The 22,949-nt window shown below is 45.0% G+C and overlaps 1 protein-coding gene across 1 annotated transcript; it reads right to left on the bottom strand.

Annotated features, from left to right (window-relative positions):
* Positions 1 to 572: 572 nt before the first annotated feature.
* LOC309563326 (uncharacterized protein) lies at positions 573 to 15,697 on the bottom strand (the record flags this gene model as incomplete). Its single annotated transcript, XM_082267723.1, has 4 exons — positions 573 to 827; positions 3,453 to 3,503; positions 4,869 to 5,089; positions 15,574 to 15,697. 4 exons carry the CDS (start codon positions 15,695 to 15,697, stop codon positions 657 to 659), a joined length of 567 nt encoding a protein of 188 aa, XP_082123849.1. The 3' UTR covers positions 573 to 656.
* Between the last annotated feature and the right edge of the window lie 7,252 nt (positions 15,698 to 22,949).

The raw sequence follows: 22,949 nt of genomic DNA, 5'->3' as shown, positions 1-22,949 counted from the left end.
TACCAATGCAAAAACAACCTTTAAAAAAGGTAATTTTTTTTTTAAAGGAGCAGTGGTTTTAATTATACTTAAAGTCAAACAATAAAAATGAAAAATTCCTTGAAATATAGTGCCTGGGGGATCCTCTTAGTCTACCTGGAAAGTGGTGCATCTGTACCCTGTATAGAACCTGCTGCAGCAGTTGTGGAAAAATTGGTCCTTGGGTGTTGGTGGTGCCTTCAACCTGTAACCTTCGAGAGGTACTCTTAATGAAAGCAAGAATTGGCCTTGCTGTAAAAAATATATATTATATATTTTTTTTTAAGCTGCCCTGATTGCTCTTTTACATTTCATTTTGCATTCGTTGTATTGTTAGAATGCTGACAAAGACCCTTCAGCTTTTTATCTATTAAAGGCCTTATCTTTTGCTTTTATATGCATTTTTATGTTAGCATTTAGCCGCCGAAGACTGATTCCATGAAGAAAACAGCAATATTAACAATTTACTACAGCAGTGTATTGAACATCAGAAATTTGCTATAGTTCAATCATTTGGTACCCCGTTGCAGTTTGTATATTAAAACAAGGAAATATTTTTAAAGAAAGCAATTTAAAGTTTATTTGAGCAGAGTTAATTAACACACTGTAGCAAGGTGCAAGATTTAATAGATTTAAAATCAGATGTGCTGTAAGGATTTTGCAGAGAAGTGAATTGGTATCGCAGACTTGGTCTCAAGCGTGAAGCCTTCATTAATCACAGCAAAAACTTCATTTGCCCTGGCAAGGATCACAGGGATCAGGACAGCAGGAGACAGGGACAACACAAGGGTTGCAAGGATTGCATGGATCTGCCAAGAAATAAATCTTTAATTAGTAATAAATTACTGCGTAGTGTAAAATATACAGTATTTTCACAATTGACTACAGGTTTATTATGTTTATCTAGCAGCTATGTAAAAATTTAGATAGCTAATTAAATTTCCTAAGTGCCTTAAATTTAGCCATGGTTTCTTTTTCTATGTTTAGATTCATTTTTCAGCTTGGAAATTAGGTTTTTAGCCAAACTTTTTTTTCAATCAGTTTCCGGGAGGGAGCATTTTCTTGGACCCAACATCAATGGGCTGTAGATAATTTGTTTTTTCACCTCTGGCAATTTCCAGTCTTCAGCAGCAAATATGTTTACTCAACTCCCACATAAGCTAGTCATACATGTCTAGATTTCTCTTGTTCAACCCTTAGGCTGAATGAGATACAGTCATTAGATTCCTCTATTCACACTGTTTAGTGTGGAAGGAGGAGTCTGCACTACTGCATTGTAATCAATCAGCCACAGCATCCCAGCTACTTGAATGAATGAATGAATGAATGAATGAATGAAAGATGAATTATCACAATTTGTGACTTTGATACATACCGAGTTATGAACAGTTTAATGATCTTAATGTTTGGCCCTGAGTGGTTTACTAAAGAAAAAGTGATTTTCTATGACCAAAGCAACACAAGGTGAGACTGGTGTTTCACAGATCAGTCATAAAGCAGTGTACTTTATCTATATTTTTCTGGCTCAACTGTAACCATAGTAGTGATACTCCAACTGTGGATTTGGTTAGGAAAGCAGTTTTACAGCATATGCAGTAGACCAGGGGTGTCAAACTCAATTCATCACGGACCACATCAACTTTATGGTTTCTCTCAAAAGGCCAGTCCTATCTGTAAGAATAGATGTCCAGAGCACACCATCCCCTTGCCTTAGATGTGAAGAGCCCCCCACCATCAGAAGTCAAGGGTCCCCCACCCTCCCTTACATCACAGTGCACCTCCCCTTACCTTGCCTTTACATTGCATCGTAGTGCATTCCCACTTACCTGGGGGTAAAGCTGGGAAGCAGAAAGTGCAGGGTCTGCAGGAGGACCAGAGGAGGGCTGGAGTCAGCTGCCAGAGTCTGCTGAATCCTGAGACCAGGGGAGGTGGAGATGAGGGGCTGGGGCTGCACAGAGAGGCACAGAATCTGTAGGTGGAGTTCTGCCCTCCTCTCTACTGTTGACTGCCGAGATGGGAGGGCAGAGACAAGCCCCCCTGCTGCTGCACAGAGAAGAACAGGGTCTGATGGAAGAGTTCTGTCCTCCTCTCTGCTGCTAACTGCTGAGACAAGGTCAGCGGGGAGATGAAAGGGGTGCCACAGCTGCAGGTGTAAGGGCCATATGAAATAGTCTGATTGTCCAGATTCAGCCCACGGGCCTGATGTTTGCAACATGTGCTGTAGACTAACTGGTTACAACAAAGACTATTGGGCTATCAGTTTCTGATATAGAAGTTATTAGATGAGTTACATAATTATCCGATTCCTGACTTTTCCATGCTTATTTTATTAAAATATGTCAGGCCTATGGTTCACAAAAGCTGGGGAATCCACCCCCTGAGTTTTTAACTGTCTTTAAATCCCACAGTTTATCAATTTTGTAGTGTATGTCCTTTATAGAATATTTTGGTACATTACATTGTGTTTTGTAAGCCATATTTGTAATTCTAGAAACAGTGGTAGTATGTTGGGTTTCTAAAAGGACAAGATTCTACCTTAAAGTAGAACTAAAGCAAAACTTTTTTTTTCCATTTTGGATAGAGTAAGGGAGGATTATAACTCCTGTCAGTTTTTCTTTTTATGCCATCTGTGTCTGAGAGATTATACCCAGGTCCATCTGTGGAAAAAATTGTGAGGCACATTTTCAGTGCCTGGGCACTTGAACGGGATGCAAAGTATGAGGTGAAAAGCAGGATTTGCCTTGCAGCAAACATTAAATGTTTGTCAGCTAAGGTCCCGCAGTGGAAACATCATGTCACACCTTTAACGTACCAAAGCACTGGAACAAGCAAGGAGAGGTGACAGGAGCCTATTAATGGTGGCAGGGATTATTATTTATTTTTTAAGACGGGGGGTGCAAACTTGGGGTCCTTCTACAGGTAAATTCCCAGTTTGCCACAAATTGTTTGTGTCGCTGAGCACCACACTGGACTCAACAATTATACTTTATCCACAGACAATTCCCAGAGTTGAGGAGCCAGAAAAATGTTCCCCTTGAAGCCTGCCCCATTTCCTTCTCTTTAGCTCCAGCACCCCAACCCTCCTTTTTTAAGTATTTCTCTTCTGCCTCCTGCTGCCTTTCCTCATAGCATGCGTAAAGTATAGAATGAATATGAAGAGGATTGATGGCCTTTTGCTGCAGACTTGTCCTATGAAAGTGCTGCTTCTCCTGAGTTCTGTGTTGCAGAGCCATGTGTTTCCTCATGAATGTGGTGCCCTAATAACTGATACTTTTACAATGACTGATATTCTGTACAGGCAGCTATGAAAAAACATGGTAATAAATATATGCACTTTGGTGCACACTATACTGCACACGTATTTAATCTTGACTTATTTTAAAGCATACATCATACAGGGATATTATGGGCAATCATGCCTTTCTCTTCTTTACCTTGTTGGCGAACATGGTGGTGGTTGCCACGTTGACCCTGAGGTTTACATGCTGAAAAAAACAAACAAACGTACATCAGTGAAGAACTCCAGACAACTATTGACAGCAATGCTAATAATAAAATATTGCAACTGTGGTAAAGTCAATTTCGTAAAGTCAAAGAAAAGTGCACCCCTCTGTCCCTCAAATGCTCCCCTCATCAGGAGTTGGTGCTGGATTGGAGTCCAGCACTCCTCCACACATATTTCAGTATAATTCAAAAGAAAAGCCACACTTTAATAATGTCTTCACAGGTGAAACCTCATTCAAACAATAAGCTTCAGCAATTGGTCGTGCCCCAGGTTCACCCCTCTAACATGTTTATACCTGATGGGCTTAACCATAGAGGGTCTTGGGGTGGGACCATGTGCTGAAAGTGGTTGTAAATATTTATTTTTTAAATAACAAACATGTTATACTTACCTGCTCTGTGCAATGGTTTTGCAATGATCCTCATTCTCCCCTTTCCGAGTGCCCCCGTAGAAAGTCGCTTGCTATGGGGGCACTCGTACGGGCTTGATCCCGAACCAGAATGTGGGAGTCTATCGACATACACAGTGTGACTCTGCCCTGCCCCTCCCCCACTCCCTTCTCTCTGGATCTGATTGACAGCAGCAGGAGCCAACGGCTCCCTCTGCTGCCTCCTTGTCTGGTTATGAAAAAGAGAGAGCAAATCAAATTCGAGCAAAGAGTGGGGGTGGGGCTGAGCCACACTGTCTGTGTCCAAGGATGTAGCCAGAGTGGCTCAGGAGCGACTTACTATGGAGGCCCATCAAGAGGAGGAGGAGTAGAGAGTGTCAGTGGGGGACCTGAGAAGAAAAGGATTGGAGCACTGGGCAAAACAATTGCAATGAGCAGCTAAGTATAAAGTTCATTATTTTTTTAAAAAAATAAAGCTTTATAGACCCTTTAAAGAGGGATTGTTGGTTTCCTGCTCCTCCCCTGACGGGCTTAGTGGTTTCTCCTATTGACCCCTACATCACTGCAGGAAATTATAGTGACCTAGGGGCAGGTGGGGGGAACCACTGAGTGCAGCGACAGGCCAGAAATCCACTGCAGAAAATATGACTCTCTTTAATCTTCAAGAAGTTATTTCTCTTTATTACAGTGCCATCACAGGTAGCGGAGGTAAGTATTTACAATTTTATATGCAGGAGCACTTTTATTGGCAGTTTGAATTTAGCAGCAGAGTCAGTCTAATAGTAATTTCCAGCAAAAATTGTTGTAACTGATGCATAAGTGATAACTGACATAAGTATCCACACTTAATAGCAAATTGCAAGAAAGCATTATTTATACAATAGAATGTAGGACATAAAGCCTAAGTAATACATGTATTTGTTTAAGAAAATTATGTTGCATTTATAAATTACTTACGGTCTTGGCATGGATCTTTGCAGACTGCGGGTCTCTGGCATGGATCTTGGCATTTGATCTTCTGGCTGACACATTTTTTTGTTCCAGACATATCTGCTTGTAGATTTGGTTTTTCTTCTTAGAAAATAAAGAAGCTTGAAGAGAATTTGTTGTATGAACAGCTTTCAATCGGGCCTTTTTATATATATGTGAGAGGAAATGGAATGAGGGCAAATTCTTCCCTGGCTGGTCACACTCACAACAAATTAAGAAGGCATTTCAACACATGCCATTCTCACGCTTAATATTCATTAACTATTGCTGCTTGCTAATGAGGGAATTGCATATTACATATTTCCTTATTATTATTGTGGCTCACTAATGAATTCTAAGTCTCCAAATCTTGGTCACATGACCGGCCTGAAGATCCCTGAAAAAGGTATTTAGAGGCTTAGTTTAGTTTAAAAAAAAAAAACACTTACACTGTGCATATGGCTGGATCAAACAGTGGGGCTGCCAGTGACATTTTTAAAAGTGTACTTTAGTGCTACTATCGGTGGGTGGGGAGGGGGCGGAGGGGGCTCACATAGACACACAGAGCTGAGAGGCAGAGAGGGAGGGGGTGAGGGGGGAGAGAGGAGATCTGCGGATGACGGGGGTATGTAAACTGACCACGGTCATCAGGGCTCAGCATCCATGATTATCATGTTCAGCACACAGAGGGGAATACAGGAACAAGTAGGATCAGCCAGGTTTTTTTACAGCTTAGAAAGGGGCAGATTAGACAGCACAAGCATTGTGATGTTAAATCTGCTATGAGGGAACAGGAGCTTCCTTTTTTTTTTTTTTTTTTGTAGGGTTGCACCCACTTTAAGTACTGTTGGTAAATTTTAAGAAATTATCTGTATCTGTCATTACTTTTAATAAATGTTATATATATTATAAGTATTTGTGTGATCTCTCTTTGCACATATTAAATACAACCCAAAAAACGTAAACTATCATGTGGCCGTTACAACACAATTGCTCAGCATTTTGCTATGTATTCTTCTGCTCTCTGTTATTTTATATTTAGTTATGACTAAATGTTGAGGGAGTGCAGACAGAAAATTGTGGTTACAGTTATTTCAATTGCACTTAGGTATGCACATATGCAAATTTTCAAATGGGAACTTGGCTGTATATGGTGCTCTGTTTAATCAGAAGTACACAATCAAACCATGAGGTTCCCTGATTTCTTTGTTTACCCTATTCACAATCACTATTTAGTGGTCAGCATTGACCCAAAATCATACTAGCTTAAATTATAACTAGGGATCGACGGATTATCGGCAACACCAATATATCGGGGGCCGATATGTACTTTCCCCGATATATCGGAACCGGCCTTTGGATTTACCGATATCGCAGATATTTTTGTGATGTCATCGCGTATGTTGCGCCACGCGCCTCCGCGCACTGGGCAGCTCTTAGGCCACCTCCCTCAGCCTTGTTACAGTGTGTTTTACACGCCGCGGCCACACTGGAGTCTGTATGCTGCACAGTCAGTCGGGACAGTGAGTGATCTACAGTGAGTGATCTAGTAGTTCTTCAAAATCACAGTGACCAGTCACATACACACGTTCTGTAACACAACCACCGCGGCCACCCACCACCCACAGCTGCCCAGTGCCAGTCTGCCACCCAGTCCCACACACCCACTGTGTCCCAGCCAGCCACAGGCCCTGCCTGAGTCCTGACTGTACCAGCTAGCCAGCGACAGGCCCTGGCCTGTACATGCCAGCCACCCACCACACAGGGTGCCAGCCAGCCAGCCATCAAAGGATGCCAGCTAGCCAGCCATCAATGGTTGTCAGCCAGCCACCCACCCACCACAGGGTTCCAGCCAGCCACCAAAGGGTGCCAGCCAGCCACCCACCACAGGGTTCCAGCCAGCCACCACAGGGTGCCACTGTCAGCCAGTCACCAAAGGGTGCCAGCCAGACACCCACCACAGGGTGCCGGTCAGCCAAACACCACAGGGTGCCAGCCAGCCAACCAACACAGGGTGTCAGTCAGCCAGCCACCCACCACAGGGTGCTAGCCAGCCAGCCACCCACTACAGAGTGCCAGCCAGCCACCAGAGGGTGCAAGTCAGCCAGCCACCCACCACAGGATGCAAGTCAGCCAGCCACCCACCACAGGGTGCCAGCCAGCCAGCCACCCACCACAGGGTGCCAGCCAGCCACCCACCACAAGGTGCCAGCCAGCCAGCCACCAACCACAGGGTTCCAGCCAGCCATCCCCCATAGGGTACCAGTCAGCCAGCCACCCACCCACCACAGGGTGCCAGCCAGCCAGCCAGCCACCCACCAAAGGGTGTCAGCCAGCCAGCCACCCACCACAGGGTGCCAGTCAGCCAGCCACCCAGCACAGGGTGCCAGCCAGCCAGCCACCCACCACAGGGTCCCAGTCAGCCAGCCACCCACCACAGGGTGCCAGCCAGGCATCCACCATAGGGTACCAGTCAGCCAGCCAGCCACCCACCACAGGATGCCAGCCAGCCAGCCACCCACCAAAGGGTGTCAGCCAGCCAGCCACCCACCAAAGGGTGCCAGTCAGCCAGCCACCCATCACAGAGTGCCAGCTAGCAAGCCACCCACCACATGGTCCCAGCCAGCCAGCCATCCACCCACCACAGGGTGCCAGCCAGCCACTCACCCACCACAGGGTGCCAGTCAGCCAGCCACCCAGCAGAGGGTGCCAGCCAGCCAGCCACCCACCAGAGGGTGCCAGACAGCCACCCACTACAGGATGCCAGTCAGTCACCAGAGGGTGCCAGTCATCAAGCCACCCACCACAGGGTGCCAGCCAGCCACCAGAGGGTGCCAGTCAACCAGCCACCCACCACAGAGTGCCAGCCAGCCACCCACCACAGGGTGCCAGCCAGCCACCCACCGCAAGGTGCCACCCAGCAAGCCACCCACCACAGGGTTTCAGCCAGCCATCCACCATAGGGTGCCAGTCAGCCAGCCACCCACACACCACAGGGTGCCAGCCAGCCAGCCAGCCACCCACCACAGGATGCCAGCCACCCACCAAAGGATGTCAGCCAGCCACCCACCCACCACAGGGTGCCAGTCAGCCAGCCACTCACCACAGGGTGCCAGTCAGCCAGCCACCCACCACAGGGTGCCAGCCAGCCACCCATCACAGGGTGCCAGCTAGCCAGCCACCCACCACAAGGTGCCAGCCAGCAAGCCACCCACCACAGGGTTTCAGCCAGCCATCCACCATAGGTTGCCAGTCAGCCAGCCACCCACACACCACAGGGTGCCAGCCAGCCACCCACCCACCACAGGATGCCAGCCAGCCAGCCACCCACCAAAGGATGTCAGCCAGCCAGCCACCCACCACAGGGTGCCAGTCAGCCAGCCACCACCACAGGGTGCCAGCCAGCCACCAGAGGGTGCCAGTCAGCCAGACACCCCCCACAGAGTGCCAGCCAGCCAGCCACCCACCACAGGGTGCCAGCCAGCCACCCACCACAGAGTGCCAGCCAGCCAGCCACCCACCACAGGGTGCCAGCCACCCACCACAAGGTGCCAGCCAGCAAGCCACCCACCACAGGGTTCCAGCCAGCCATCCACCATAGGGTGCCAGTCAGCCAGCCACCCACACACCACAGGGTGCCAGCCAGCCAGCCACCCACCCACCACAGGATGCCAGCCAGCCAGCCACCCACCAAAGGGTGTCAGCCAGCCAGCCACCCACCACAGGGTGCCAGCCAGCCACCCATCACAGGGTGCCAGCTAGCCAGCCAGCCACCCACCCCAGGGTGCCAGCCAGCCATCCACCCACCACAGGGTGCCAGCCAGCCACCCACCCACCGCAGGGTGCCAGTCAGCCAGCCACCCACCAGAGGGTGCCAGCCACCCACTACAGGGTGCCAGTCAGCCACCAGAGGGTGCCAGTCAGCTAGCCACCCACCACAGGGTGCCAGCCAGCCACCAGAGGGTGCCAGTCAGCCAGCCACCCACCACAGGGTGCCAGACAGCCACCCACCCACCACAGGGTGCCAGCCAGCCACCCACCACAGGGTGCCAGCCAACCAGAGGGTGCCAGTCAGCCAGCCACCCACCACAGGGTGCCAGCCAGCCACCCACCACAGGGTGCCAGCCAGACAGTTTTTTCAAGCCTATATTCGTGTCTTTCTTGTTTCAATGGAGATGGAAAAATTTAAAGTGTGGTCTGGGATTATTTCTCTTCTCCATCTGCAGGAAAATCAGCAGCACTGTGCAACACTTGCAAAAACAATGTAAGCATGGGATCAATAACTGCAAAAATACGTCTAACCTTTGGGCCCATCTAAGAGTTCATCATGTTGAATTGTATAATGCAGGACAGAAAAAACAAAATCAATCACAAGGTGAAACATCACTATCCCAGGCAACAATAACAGATATGTTTCAGAAAAAAAAACAGGTGGCTAAAACCTGATAGAAGATCCAAACTGCTGGACAGAGTAATCACAGAGATGATGGTCACTGATAACCAGCCGTTTACAATAGTGTCTGACTTAAGCAGTTGATGTCCATAGTTGAGCAAAGGTACACATTGAAGAGTGACAAATTTTATCGAACTGAAATGCTGGAAAAGATTCACCAAAAGGTCGTTGACAAAGTAAAGACTATGCTGCAACCAGAGAATGCTGGCAACTCACTCTCATTTACGACTGATTGCTGGTCAGGACAAACAGAATCACTAATGAGTCTTACATGCCACTTCATTGACAGCGGATGGATAAGAAGGCATTTGGTGTTGAATACTCCCACACTGGGAGTACATTAGAAAAATGTTTCTAGGCATGCTAGAAGAATGGGGAATCACCAAAGACCGAGTGATGCTTGTGCTGCGAGGCAGTGGAGCAAACATGGTTAAAGGTATGAGACTTGCTGAAGTGTCAGACCTCAGTTGCATGGCGCACACCCTCCAACTGGTGGTAAATGATGGTCTGTCAAACCAGAAAGCTTTGCTGGACATTATTACCATGCTGAAGAAATGCGCAGGCCATTTCCACCATTCTGTTATCGCCAAGCAGCGACTGAGGTGCATTCAGGAAGACCTTGGCCTACCCAAAAACAACCTGACACAGGCTGTTCCAACACGATGGAAGTCAACTCTACACATGTTACGAAGGATGCTGGAGCATATTCTGGTGAATATGGACTTATATGTGGCAATGTTAATATGGAAGATCAGTGGGACATAGTAGCCAACATTATTGAGATGCTCGTACCCATTGAGGAAGTGACACTGGAGGTGAGTCATTATGACTCATCTGTTTCCTCTGTGATCCCATGTGTGAGAGTCCTGAAGATGCTTGTTCAACAGAATGAAGGACCCAACACACGTGGCATTAAAGCATGTAGGCAGGCCATGAGGGACAGCCTCGCCAAACGGTTTGAGAAGTATGAGGAGAATAAAAATGTAGTGCTTGCATGTCTTTTGGATCCTTGATACAAGAACCATCCTTTCTCTTCTGATGATGTATTGGCCAAGGCAAAATAATGGCTGACAGAAGATATTCAACAGAAGGTGCAGGAGGTTCCTCCTGACGAAAAGAAAAGTCAAGAAGAGAAGGTTTCTGATGTGGAAGAGCAGGATGCAGGAGAAAAATGTCCCAAAAGACAACGGACAGAAGAGAAAATTCATTGTGGTCAAATAGATGCAATGTTCAGCATTTTATTGGGGCCTTCATGCAGAGGATTCATCAGAATCGGCAATAATGAGCCTGGATGATGAACTTCATCTCTATTTGAAGAAACCAGTAATTGATAGAAAAAGTTATCCTCTTCAGTGGTGGAAATAAAATGAGGCACGCTACAAAATAATTGCTTCTCATGCTAGAAGATACCTTTCTGCTCCTCCTTCCTCAGTACCAAGAGAGCTTGTTTTTAGTGAAGTGGCAGCAATTTATGAAAGAAAAGAAGCCGTTTAACTGGTGAACATGCTGAAATGTTATGCTTTCTGCACTATAAGTATGTAGTAGTAGTGTCTGTCCATCAGTCCACTGAGTCCACTCCAATGAATTCACTGTCTAGCTTTTGCCTAGCAGTTTTGCACTGACTGTGCTGCGCGTCAGTGCAAGACTGCTAGAAAAAAAGCTAGACAGTGGATTGGAGTCAGTGGACTACTGCTTCTGCAGTAGTGCACCACTTACTGCTGCAATAATTTTAAATCACTACTGCAGTAGTGCAGTAGTGATTTAAAATTATTGCAGTGAGTGAGTGCCCTACTGCAGCAGTAGTCCACTGACTTTAGTCCAAATCCACTGTGTAGCACTAGCTAGCTGTTGCCTAGCTTTTTTTCTAGCAGTTTTGCACTGACTGTCACAGCACTAGTTGCAGTGAGTGCCATTCTGCAGAGGTAGTCCTCCACTGACTCCAGTCCAATCCACTGTGTATGTGTAGCTGCTGCCTAGCTTTTTTTTCTAGCAGTTTTGCACTGACTGCAGTAGTTGCAGTGAGTGCCATACCGCAGAGCTAGTCCTCCACAGACTCCAGTCCAATCCACTGTATATGTGTAGCTGTTGTTGCCTAGCTTTTTTTCTAGCAGTTTTGCACTGACTGCAGTAGTTGCAGTGAGTGCCATACTGTAGAGGTAGTCCTCCACTGACTCCAGTCCAATCCACTATGTATGTGTAGCTGTTGTTGAGTAGCTTTTTTTTCTAGCAGTTTTGCACTGAATGCACTGCAGTAGTGAATTTATTGCAGTGAGTGAGTCCACAACTGCAGCACTTTATTATGCATTAATGCACAATCAGATGATGTGAAATGCAAAAAATTGTCCCTGCAATTGAAGTTTTCCTATCAGTTTATGCACTCAATGTGTCAACAGAACAAGCCCTTAATGTTAAAAATGTTAATAAATAAAGATTTACATGTTCAGTAACAGATTTGTGTCAAAATTTGTGTTTATTTTTCAAACTTTTAAATGTGAAAAAATATTGTCCAATATCGGCCGATACCGATATGCTATCGGCAAAATATCGATATTGGTATCAGCAACGAAAAAAACGATAATGGTTGGATCACTAATTTTAACACTTCACAACCACCTTACAGTGTGTGTTCTTTTCTATTCAACTATATAAAAACATTGTCAAAGCTAAACTGTGTGCATATTTCAGGTGAACACCAATGGTATTTTGGATATATAACACTACAAAAAAGAGAGGGAGCTTTGGATACTACTCCCAAACTTAAATCAAAATGTCAAATGTATAACAATAACATGGAAATATAACTTAAAAATACCTAGGACTTAATAAAAAAGCAAAACTTTTTTAGCCAGTTATCGTCTAGAACCCCTCTAAGAACAAAACATAAAAAAGTAGCAACATTAACCATAGATGACCATTAAATACCAAATATAATGAATATACATACTTTAACCTCTGGATAATATATCATTAATGTCAAACATAGAAACTCTCAAGTAAAATGCACCGCTTAAGTCCCATAAATGCCAACATGTACTGTGACATAATGAGGCAGAACATGATCCCCTCCATTCGGAGACTGGGCCGCAGGGCAGTATTCCAACATGATAAGGACCCCAAACACACCTCCAAGACAACCACTGCCTTGCTAAAGAAGCTAAGGGTAAAGGTAATGGACTGGCCAAGCATGTCTCCAGACCTAAACCCTATTGAGCATCTGCGGGGCATCCTTAAACAGAAGGTGGAGTAGCGCAAGGTCTTTAACATCCACCAGCTCCGTGATGCCATTATGGAGGAGTGGAAGAGGGCTCCAGTGGTAACCTGTGAAGCTCTGGTGAACTCCATGGCCAAGAGGGTTAAGGCAGTGTTGGAAAATAATGGTGGCCACACAAAATATTGAGACTTTGGGCCCAGTTTGGAATTTGCACTTAGGGGTGTAATCACTTTTGTTGCCAGCGGTTTAGACATTAATGGCTGTATGTTGAGTTATTTTGAGGGGACAGCAAATTCACACTGTTATACAAGCTGTACACTCACTACTTTACATTGTAGCAAAGTGTAATTTCTTCAGTGTTGTCACATGAAAGGTATAATAAACTATTTACAAAAATGTGAGGAGTGTACTCACTTTTGTGAGATACTGTAGGTATGGTCACATGTAATGCTTTAGTTATGCTAATCTTTAACATGGGAATATATTGCGATGAGCATTACTATCTATTTTATGATTTATTTTGAGGTAAGAAACATGACCCTTTAATGTAAGGAAACCTTAACACGAGATATCCCAACAGGTTTGCCTGTCTGTTTTTTTTAGGTGGACCTGAATAGAAGCTCCATCTGGGTCTATGGGCAGGCTGATGTTAAGTTTAAATAGTGTCATCTGTTGTATAGCTGTAATGTATTGGTGAGTGAACTGTTCTGCACAAGTCTGAGTTTTTGATGTTCTGGCTGCTTCACTTCAGGCAAGTGGTAGTAGATAATTAGCAATGCTTGCCTAAGTGATTTGGTAAAATTCTGTTGTCACATATTTTTTTGCATATGTTTGTTGTAATGTTGGTTTCTCATCAATGAACCCCCCTCTGATCCACAAAATGGCTTTCACTCTTTCTGCAACAGCAAAGCAGCGCCAATGAAATAAACGGGTGCTCCTTCAGATAAAAACCCCAATGAGAAGGGAGAGGTCACTGTTTTCATTGGGAGTAGGGGAGTAGTTTGACCTTTGGTCCACCATGACTATGATTAGAAATGTAGAAATGGCTGCCTATACTAATTGACCAATATTTATTATGTTCAAAGTGTAGGAAGTCTTTTTTACCCGGTTTCCCCATTTCATTGAACCTTTAGAAGATCTATTTATGCTCCCTGTAATTTAACACCTGCGCCCACAGTTTCCTGCATGGCTGGGTCCCTTATATACATAGTAATCATGGTTCTTGCATTTGGGGTCAAGATACACTATATTACCAAAAGTATTGAGATGCCTGACTTTACACGCACATGAACGTTCATGGCATCCCAGCCTTAGTCTGTAGGGTCCAATGTTGAATTGGCCCACCCTTTGCAGCTATAACAGCTTCAACTCTTCTGAGAAGGCTGTCCACAAGGTTTGGGAGTGTGTCTATGGGAATGTTTGACCGTTCCTCCAGAAGTGCATTTGTGAGGTCAAGCACAGATGTTGGCTGAGAAGGCTTGGCTCACAGTCGCTGCTCTAATTCATCCCTAAGGTGCTCTATTGGGTTGAGGTCAGGGCTGTGCAGGCCAGTCAAGTTTCTACACCCCAAACTTGCTCATCCATGCCTTTATGGACCTTGCTTTGTGCACTGGTGCACAGTTATGCTGGAACAGCAAACTGTTCCCACAAAGTTGGGAGCATGAAATTGTCCAAAATTTCTTGTTATGCTGAAGGCTTAAGAGTTCCCTTCATTGGAACTAAGGGGTCAAGCCCAACCCCTGAAAAAGAACCCCAAACCATAATCCCCTCTCCACCAAATGATTTGGACCAGTGCACAAAGTAAGGTCCATAAAATTATGGATGGGAAAGTTTGGGGTGGAGGAACTTGACTGGTTTGGGGTGGAGGAACTTGACTGGCCTGAACAGAGTCCTGACATCAACATGATAGAACATCTTTGGGATGAATTTGAGCGAAGACTGCAAGCCAGGCCTTCTCGTCCACATCAGTGCCTGATCTCACAAATGCTCTTCTGGAAGAATGGTCAAACATTCCCATAGACACACTCCTAAACATTGCGGACAGCCTTCCCAGAAGAGTTGAAGCTGTTAAACTGTAGCAGCAAATGGTGGGCCAACTCAATATTAAACCCTACGGACTAAGACTGGGATGCCATTAAAGCTCATGTGCGTGTAAAGGCAGGCGTACCAATACTTTTGGTAATATAGTGTACTGTATATGTAATCAGAGCATTCGCAGCAGGTAGTGTCATTATATGTATACAATTCATGCTATCTATTGAATGTATAAAGAATAAACTAATATTCTACAATGTCATCACTATTTTGTGAAAAGATATCCAGTATAGATCACGGGAAAAAGTGGTTATAAAGTTAGCTATAAATTGGCATAGACAAATAATTTTAATTAGTGTTCCTTGGAATTGCTTTTATTTCTTGAAAATAGACACTTATTTCTGAACACAAAACATTGTATCAGAATTGCTGCAACAATGAACAGAAGACAAGACAAAACATATACCACAGAAATGACAACTGGCCGGTAACCAAATACTTCTTTCCTAAAGAGGGATATTAACAGCTTCTGCCGTATGGGTCACTATTTTTTTTTTAAAAATTCCCTCTAAATGCAAGTCCCCTAGAAGCTTGGGCTGCAAGAAACAATGAAATAATGGATGGGAAATGATAGATCAATGTCACTGTTGCAACTGGATACAAAGGACAAGAATGAAGGAACTCATTGATGAATAGCTTCCATGATAAACCATTCCTTATATAATTACAGGTCATTAATTTCCTCATTAATGTCCAAAGATGATAGTTAGTAGATTCCTCATATAGGATAATAACCAGTTGCAATCATATATCCGCTCTCCGCTGTGGAAGTTAGCATAACAACTGTTATATATGCACACTTGGGATTAAGCAGCTCTGCATCATAGCGATAGATCATCAACTTTCAGGTATAACCGCTGAGATCATTTTAACCATATAGGTAGCATCTGAATAAGACTGTGCAATTCTCACGTAACCTGAAGTTGTTCAATTACCTCTTGTTGGTCGATGAGGCTGCTTAGATTCTCCCTTTATTTCAGCGATAATTTTTGAGTAAGGAGGCTTAAGGTTGGATTCCAAAATAATTCCAGCATTATTCCTGCTTAGTATCGTTTCCATGTATCCAAAAGTTGATGAACTATCGCTATGGTGCAGACCTGCTTAATCCCAAGTGTGCATATATAACACTTGTTATGCTAACTTCTACAGCGGAGAGCGGATAAATGATTACAACTGGTTATTAACCTACAGTACCTCACAAAAGTGAGTACACCCCTCACATTTTTGTAATAATTTTATTATATATTTTCATGTGACAACAATGAAGAAATTACACTTTGCTACAATGTAAAGTAGTAAGTGTACAGCTTGTATAACAGTGTAAATTTGCTGTCCCCTTAAAATTGCTCAACACACAGCCATTGATGTCTAAACCACTGGCAACAAAAGTAAATACACCCCTAAGTTAAAATATCCAAATTGGGCCCAAAGTGTCAATATTTTGTGTGGCCACCATTATTTTCCAGCACTGCCTTAACCCTCTGGGGCATGGAGTTCACCAGAGCTTCACAGGTTGCCACTGGAGTCCTCTTCCACTCCTCCATGATGACATCACAGAGCTGGTGGATGTTAGAGACCTTGCACTCTTCCACCTTCCGTTTGAGGATGCCCCACAGATGCTTAATAGGGTTTACGTCTGGAGACATGCTTGACCAGTCCATCACCTTTACCCTCAGCTTCTTTAGCAAGGTAGTGGTCATCTTGGAGGTGTGTTTGCGGTCATTATCATACTGCCCTGCTGCCCAGTCTCTGAAGGGAGGGGATCATGCTCTGCTTCAGTATGTCACAGTACATGTTGGCATTCATAATTCCTTCAATGCACTGTAGCTCACCAGTGCTGGCAGCACTTATGCAGCCCCAGACCAACCACCATGCTTGATTGTAGCCAAGACACACGTGTCTTTGTACTCCTCACTTTGTTGCCGCTACACACACGCTTGACATCATCTGAACTGAATAAATGTATCCTGGTCTCATCAAACCACAGGACATGGTTCCAGTAATCCATGTCCTTAGTCAGCTTGTCTTCAGCAAACTGTTTGCGAGCTTTCTTGTGCATCATCTTTAGAAGAGTCTTCCTTCTGGGACAACAGCCATGCAGACCAATTTCATGCAGTGTGCAGCGTATGGTCGGAGCACTGACAGTCTGACCTCCCCTACCCCTTCAACCTCTGCAGCAATACTGGCAGCGTTCATATGTCTATTCCACAAAGACAACCTCTGGATATGACGCTAAGCACGTGCACTCAACCTCTTTGGTCTACCAAGGCGAGGCCTGTTCTGAGTGGAACCTGTCCTGTTAAACTGCAGTATGGTCTTGGCCACTGTGCTGCAGCTCAGTTTCCGGGTCTTGGCAATCTTCTTATAGCCTAGGCCATCTTTATGTAGAGCAACAATATTTTTTTCAGATCCCCAGAGAGTTCTCTGCCATGAGGTGCCATGTTGAACTTCCAGTGACCAGTATGGGAGAGTGAGAACGATAACACCAAATTTAACACATCTGCTCCCCATTCACACCCGAGACCTTGTAACACTAACAAGTCATATGACACTGGGGAGGGAAAATGGCTAATTGGGCCTAATTTGGACATTTTGACTTACGGGTGTACTCACTTTTGTTGCCAGCGGTTTAGACATTAATGGCTGTGTGTTGAGTTATTTTGAGGCGACAGCAAATTTGCACTGTTATACAAGCTGTACACTCACTACTTTACATTGTAGCAAAGTGTAATTTCTTCATTGTTTTCACATGAAAATATATAATAAAATGTTTACAAAAATGTGTATGTGTGTACTCACTTTTGTGAGATACTGTATATGAGGAATCTACTAACTATCATCTTTGGACATTAATGAGGAACCACCCGTAATTATACAAGGAATGGTTTATCATGGAAGCTATTCATCAATGAGTTCCTTCATTCTTGTCCTTTGTATCCAGTTCCAACAGTGACATTGATCTATCATTTCCCATCCATTATTTCATTGTTTCTTACAGCTTCTAGGGGACTTGCATTTAGAGGGAATTTTTCAAAAACAATAGGCAGTGAAACTGATCAAATCACCTGTGCAAAATAATGTAAGCCTGAAAACATTACCTGTTGGCGGTACTTGAGGACTGGAGTTGAGAAACATTGTCGTACAGTACAGGACACATGAGTCCATACATAGACCATGGGTTATTTGCTGCTTCTTTCAGGTGATTGGACACCGGCAAAAGCTTTGCTCAGTCTGCTCTCTAGTGTATTAATGTGACCATGCCCCTTTGGTGAGGCTCCAATTTTTTGCTAGTGTCCTTAGGTGATGGACATCTTCTCTTTTATTCTTTGCCGAATTATTTTACCTCCTTTCACTGACACTTCTATCAAGATCTGACTGCTTATTGCCTGCATGGCTCACTAGCAGGTTCTAGATTAGTTGCCCTTGAGTTCACCTTTGGAACCTTCTTGGACCCTGCAGCAGTGGAGCCAGTCTTGAAAGGTTTGGTTTGGGCACTGGATCCTGTATTTGGCATACGCCTTGACATGTGGCGCAATAAGTGTAGCTGGTCGCCTATTGCTCGTGGTTCTATTCTATGACACCTAGACCCTGAAAGGTTATTTAGAGGCATGCCCACTGTAATGGGCAAAATCTGAATGAAGAAAAAAGCCAGCAATATGGACAAGGTAAGACAGGGCTTTCCTGCACCCTTATACATATTGGTTCCTGGGTTCACAGTACATGTTCTGTTGGCTTTGTAATATACACTACATCCTCATCCCTAAATACATACCACACTGTCATGCACACATGCAGTTTATGGGGCACAGGTGTGTGTGTGTGTGTGGGGGGGGGGGGGGTGTCTACACTAGAGATCGACCGAACAACCCCCGGTTTAATTTGTGCCAGAACTCTCAAACATTGCAAAATTTCCATCCCGAACCATGAACCCTATTGAAGCCTATGGGACCCAAATTTTAAAATGTCCCCATTTTGAAGGCTTATATTCATGTTATTGTTGTACCAATGCAAAACATTTTTGAAGGAGCAGTGATTTTAATTATGCTTAAAGTGAAACAATAAAAATGAAAAATTCCTTTAAATATAGTGCCTGGGGGATCCTCTTAGTCTGCCTGTAAAGTGGCACATCTGTACCGTGTATAGAACCTGCTGCAGCAAAAATTACATTTATAAAGAAAAAAAAAGGACATGTAAATAGATTTTCTCTGCAAGCTTTCTTTATTTAGTAAACAATAGCTTGGAGAGCCAGTCTGTATAAAAAGGCCACAATTTAGTGCACTCGGAACAAGATCAAAGATTTCGTGGATAAATTCAGGTGTTTCTTTGGCAGACTTTGGATGGAAATAACACAATTTTGCACCACAGTGAGCAAGCCCTATGTGAAGAAGCCAAATGATAGTACCTTCAGGCCAAGATTAACAAAAGTCTGGTGTCTTTCACAGACTTTAGATAGAAGTAACAGATGTGGAAAAATTGGCCTTTGAGTGTTGGTGGTGCCTTAACCTCGTAACCTTTTAAAGGACTCTCGATAAAAACAATAACTGGCCTTGCTGTAAAGAATTTAAATTTGATACCCCAGTCAAACAGTTGCAGAAAAATTGGGCTTTGGGCATTGGTGGTCCCTTCACACCATAATCCTATGGAGATACTCTTGATGAAAGCAAAAATTGGCCTTTTTGTACAAAATTTTAATTTGATGCCCCGGTCAAACAGTTGCGGAAATATTGGTCCTTGGGTGTTGGTTGTGACTTCAACCCGTAACCTTGTAGAGGTACTCTTGATGAAAACAAGAATTGGCCTTGCTGTTAAACAAAATTAAAATTTGATGCCCCGGTCACACAGTTGTGGTCTTTTTTAGCTGCCCTGATTGCTCTCTTACATTTCTTGTTGCATTCTTTAAATTGTTGGGATGCTGACAAAGACCCCTCAGCCTTTTATCTATTAAACAATAATGTGAATGCTATCAGCGCAATTGACTGTGTAAAAAATCCCCCTAGTCAACAAATATAATAATTATGATAAATATAAATTGGTAGTGCAGTGTATCTCACAGTTCCGAAAGTGGGCAGGAGAGGATGTGACGTCTAGCAGAAGGCTCCGCCCCCTATACGCATTACGTCGGCACATCCAGCGTCGGTAGGGGTGGTTGTCCCCTACCGAGAAGTGAACGCTGGATGCGCCGACGTAACGTGTATAGGGGCGGAGCCTGTCTGCTAGACGTCACATCCTCTCCTGTCCACTTGCGGAACTGTGAGATAATAGAAAAAAAATAAAGGTGCGCAAACTGGTGAGTGCCCTATCAGCAGCAACTGAAACTCCAACCTGAGTGGAGTGAGTGCATGGAAAAAGGTGTATGAGTGCGCTTGATAGTATATATAATAAAATCATCAAAAATGTGATCGAAATTGAAAAGTGATGCTCAAAAAACCATCAAAGGTTATAAATTATTTAAAAATAAAAAAAAGAATACAATATAAAGATAAATACATGAAATTCACAACAAAAGTGCACTGTGTGTGTGAAAACACGCATATAATATTCAAGTCCCAAGAGTCCATAAACATAAGTACATGAAACTTCTTGATGATAAAGTGCAAATGAGAAAGTGCAATAATAGTTCACAGACTTGTTTCCTCCACAACACCACGTGAAAAGTGAGAATGGTGATGGTACCCTTGACAGCTAACAAGATAGCATACACTTTATAACTTGCAAGGGCTGGTGTAGTGCAGCAAGTCTTCCCACAACCGAATCTTTCTCCTCGTAAGATAGGGAGGATGAAACTATTACCTGATGTAAATTATTACAGGTCTGGTATGGGAAATATTGCCAGCAACCACCGGTATCTCTGATATCCAAGTTGTCTCCCTCTGAACAGTCCTACTGCGGCTCCGTATCAGTATGGATAAAAACTTCCTCTATGGGTCACTCCCGGTGTATCTCATTCACAGTGATAGTCCCCACATAAGAAAGTAAGGAGCAGGAAACAGTGCATTATCCAGTGTTGCTCATCTTCCTTTAAAAAAGTAATTAGTTACAGTTACAAATTACTTCTCCCAAAAAGTAATTGAGTTAGTGACTCAGTTACCACATAGAAAAAGTAATTAGTTACTCAGAAAAGTAACTGCGACTTTTTTTACTATTCTATAATGCAATTACGTTCTATGAGATCTTTAATAGTGGTGGCGGGGTGGCACACTGTGGTGGTCTGTGTCCTCCTGACTGTGAGTAACTGTATTTTGTTTTGTTTTTTGGTACCTGCTGCCTGAAATGGTGGTAGCAGTGTGGTGATGGTGTGGCACACTGGTGGTGGTGTGGAACACTGGTGGTGGCGGTGTGGCACACTGGTACTGGGACACTAGAGCAGGGTCCCCATAGATCCCACTTTAGAGCAGGCCAGGATCATCATCAATCCCCCTTTAGAGCAGGGTCCCCATAGATCCCCCTTTAGAACAGGCCAGGGTCCCCATAGATCCCCCTTTAGAGCAGGGTCCCCAAAGATCCCCTTTAGAGCAGGCCATGATCCCCATAGATCCCCCTTTAGGGAGGGGTCCCCATAGATCCCCCTTTAGAGTAGGGACCCCATGGATCTATGGGGGACCCTGCTCTAAAGGGGGATTTATGAGGACTCTTTTCTAAGGGTGGGTCTATGGGGACCCTTCTCTAAAGGGGGATCTATGGGGACCCTGCTCTAAAGGGGAATTTATGAGGACCCTGCTCTCAAGGGGGATCTATGAGGAACCCTTTCTAAGGGGGATCTATGGGAACCCTTCTCTAAAGGGGGATCTATGGGGACCCTGCTCTAAAGGGGGATTTATGGGGACTCTGCTCTAAAGGGGGATTTGTGGGGACCCTTCTCTAAAGGGGGATCTATGGGGACCCTGCTCTAAAGGGGAATTTATGAGGACCCTGCTCTCAAGGGGGATCTATGAGGAACCCTTTCTAAGGGGGATCTATGGGAACCCTTCTCTTAAGGGGGATCTATGGGGACCCTGCTCTAAAATGGGATTTATGGGGACTCTGCTCTAAAGGGGGATTTATGGGGACCCTGCTCTAAAGGGGGATTTATGGGGACCCTGCTCTAAAGGGGGATTTATGGGGACCCTGCTCCAAAGGGGGATCTATAGGGCCCCAGGGCCTGTTTTAAAGGGGATCTAGGGGGACCGAGTTCTAAAGGGGATCTATAAGGGACAGATCCCTCTTTAGAACCGGGTCGCCATAGATCCATTTTTAGAGCAGGCCAGCGTCCCCAAAGCTCCCCCATAGATTCCCCTTGAGAGCAGGCCAGGCAGGGTTCTCCATATATCCCACTTTATCATGGTATGGGGGGGAGGACACTGAGTCTGACTGCAGAACATACATGGCATGGGGGGAGGGCAGGGCACTGTCTCTGACTGCAGCACATACATGATGTATGTGCTGCAGTCAGAGACAGTCCCCATGCCATGTATGTGCTGGTGCTGCAGCCAGAGACAGTGCCCCCCCCCCTCGCATGTCAAAGCCACCCCCCAAGCACACACCTGATGTAAGCACTTGTTGCACGTCCTCCTCCTGTCTGGACTGCTAAAACTGTCTGAAAAGCAGCTGCCTCCTCTCCTCTGAATAGCTGACCTGGCTGTCACACTCACACAGGCAGCTTCATACTTGCAGTCTCTGTCTCTCGCAGGATGAGTGGAGAGCAGAGCTGAGTGCCAGCCGTGGACGGAGGGAGGATAATAGATCTTTTCGCCAGAGAAGGCATTCAAGGCAAAGTGCAAGCAGGTGGGACTTGAGCTGGACGGCGCCATCAGTCGGCCCATACGAATGCGGCGCGGGGCGGAAGGACACGCTGCCGAAATAGAAAAAATAGTCCCAGACACCGGTGTCCGTGTACGGACACATTGCCCATCGATCCCTGACCTTGTCCGAGTCTCCTCCTCTTCTCTTTCCTGTACCGCAGACAGCGGTCATAGAGGAGAGGGGGAATTAAAATTACATCTACTGCCATCTAGTGGCGGTAGATGTAATTGCAGTAACGCAGCCGAAAGTAGCGGCAACGGCGTTACAGGGAAAGAACGAGTAATCAAATAGATTACTCGTTACCCTCAAAAGTAACTGCGCCGTTTACTTAAAACGCAGTTACTTCCATCACTGGCATTATCTCGGTGATAAGTTTAATATAAAAAAGGTTGAACACTTGCATGAACAGACGATAAGATGGGCGAGTAAATGGTTACAGATGATCGCGGCCGCTCTGCAGCGCGGACCGCGAGAAGTGACAGCGCGGCTTGTCCACCCAACACGTTTCCCCTAAGAAGGGGTCCACTGAGAT

This window comes from Pelophylax lessonae, assembly GCF_965119305.1.
Source record: "Pelophylax lessonae genome assembly, chromosome: 9".
Lineage (NCBI taxonomy): Eukaryota > Metazoa > Chordata > Amphibia > Anura > Ranidae > Pelophylax > Pelophylax lessonae.
The sequence above is the reverse complement of the archived record's forward strand: the minus strand, read 5'-3'. Positions and strand labels throughout refer to the sequence as shown.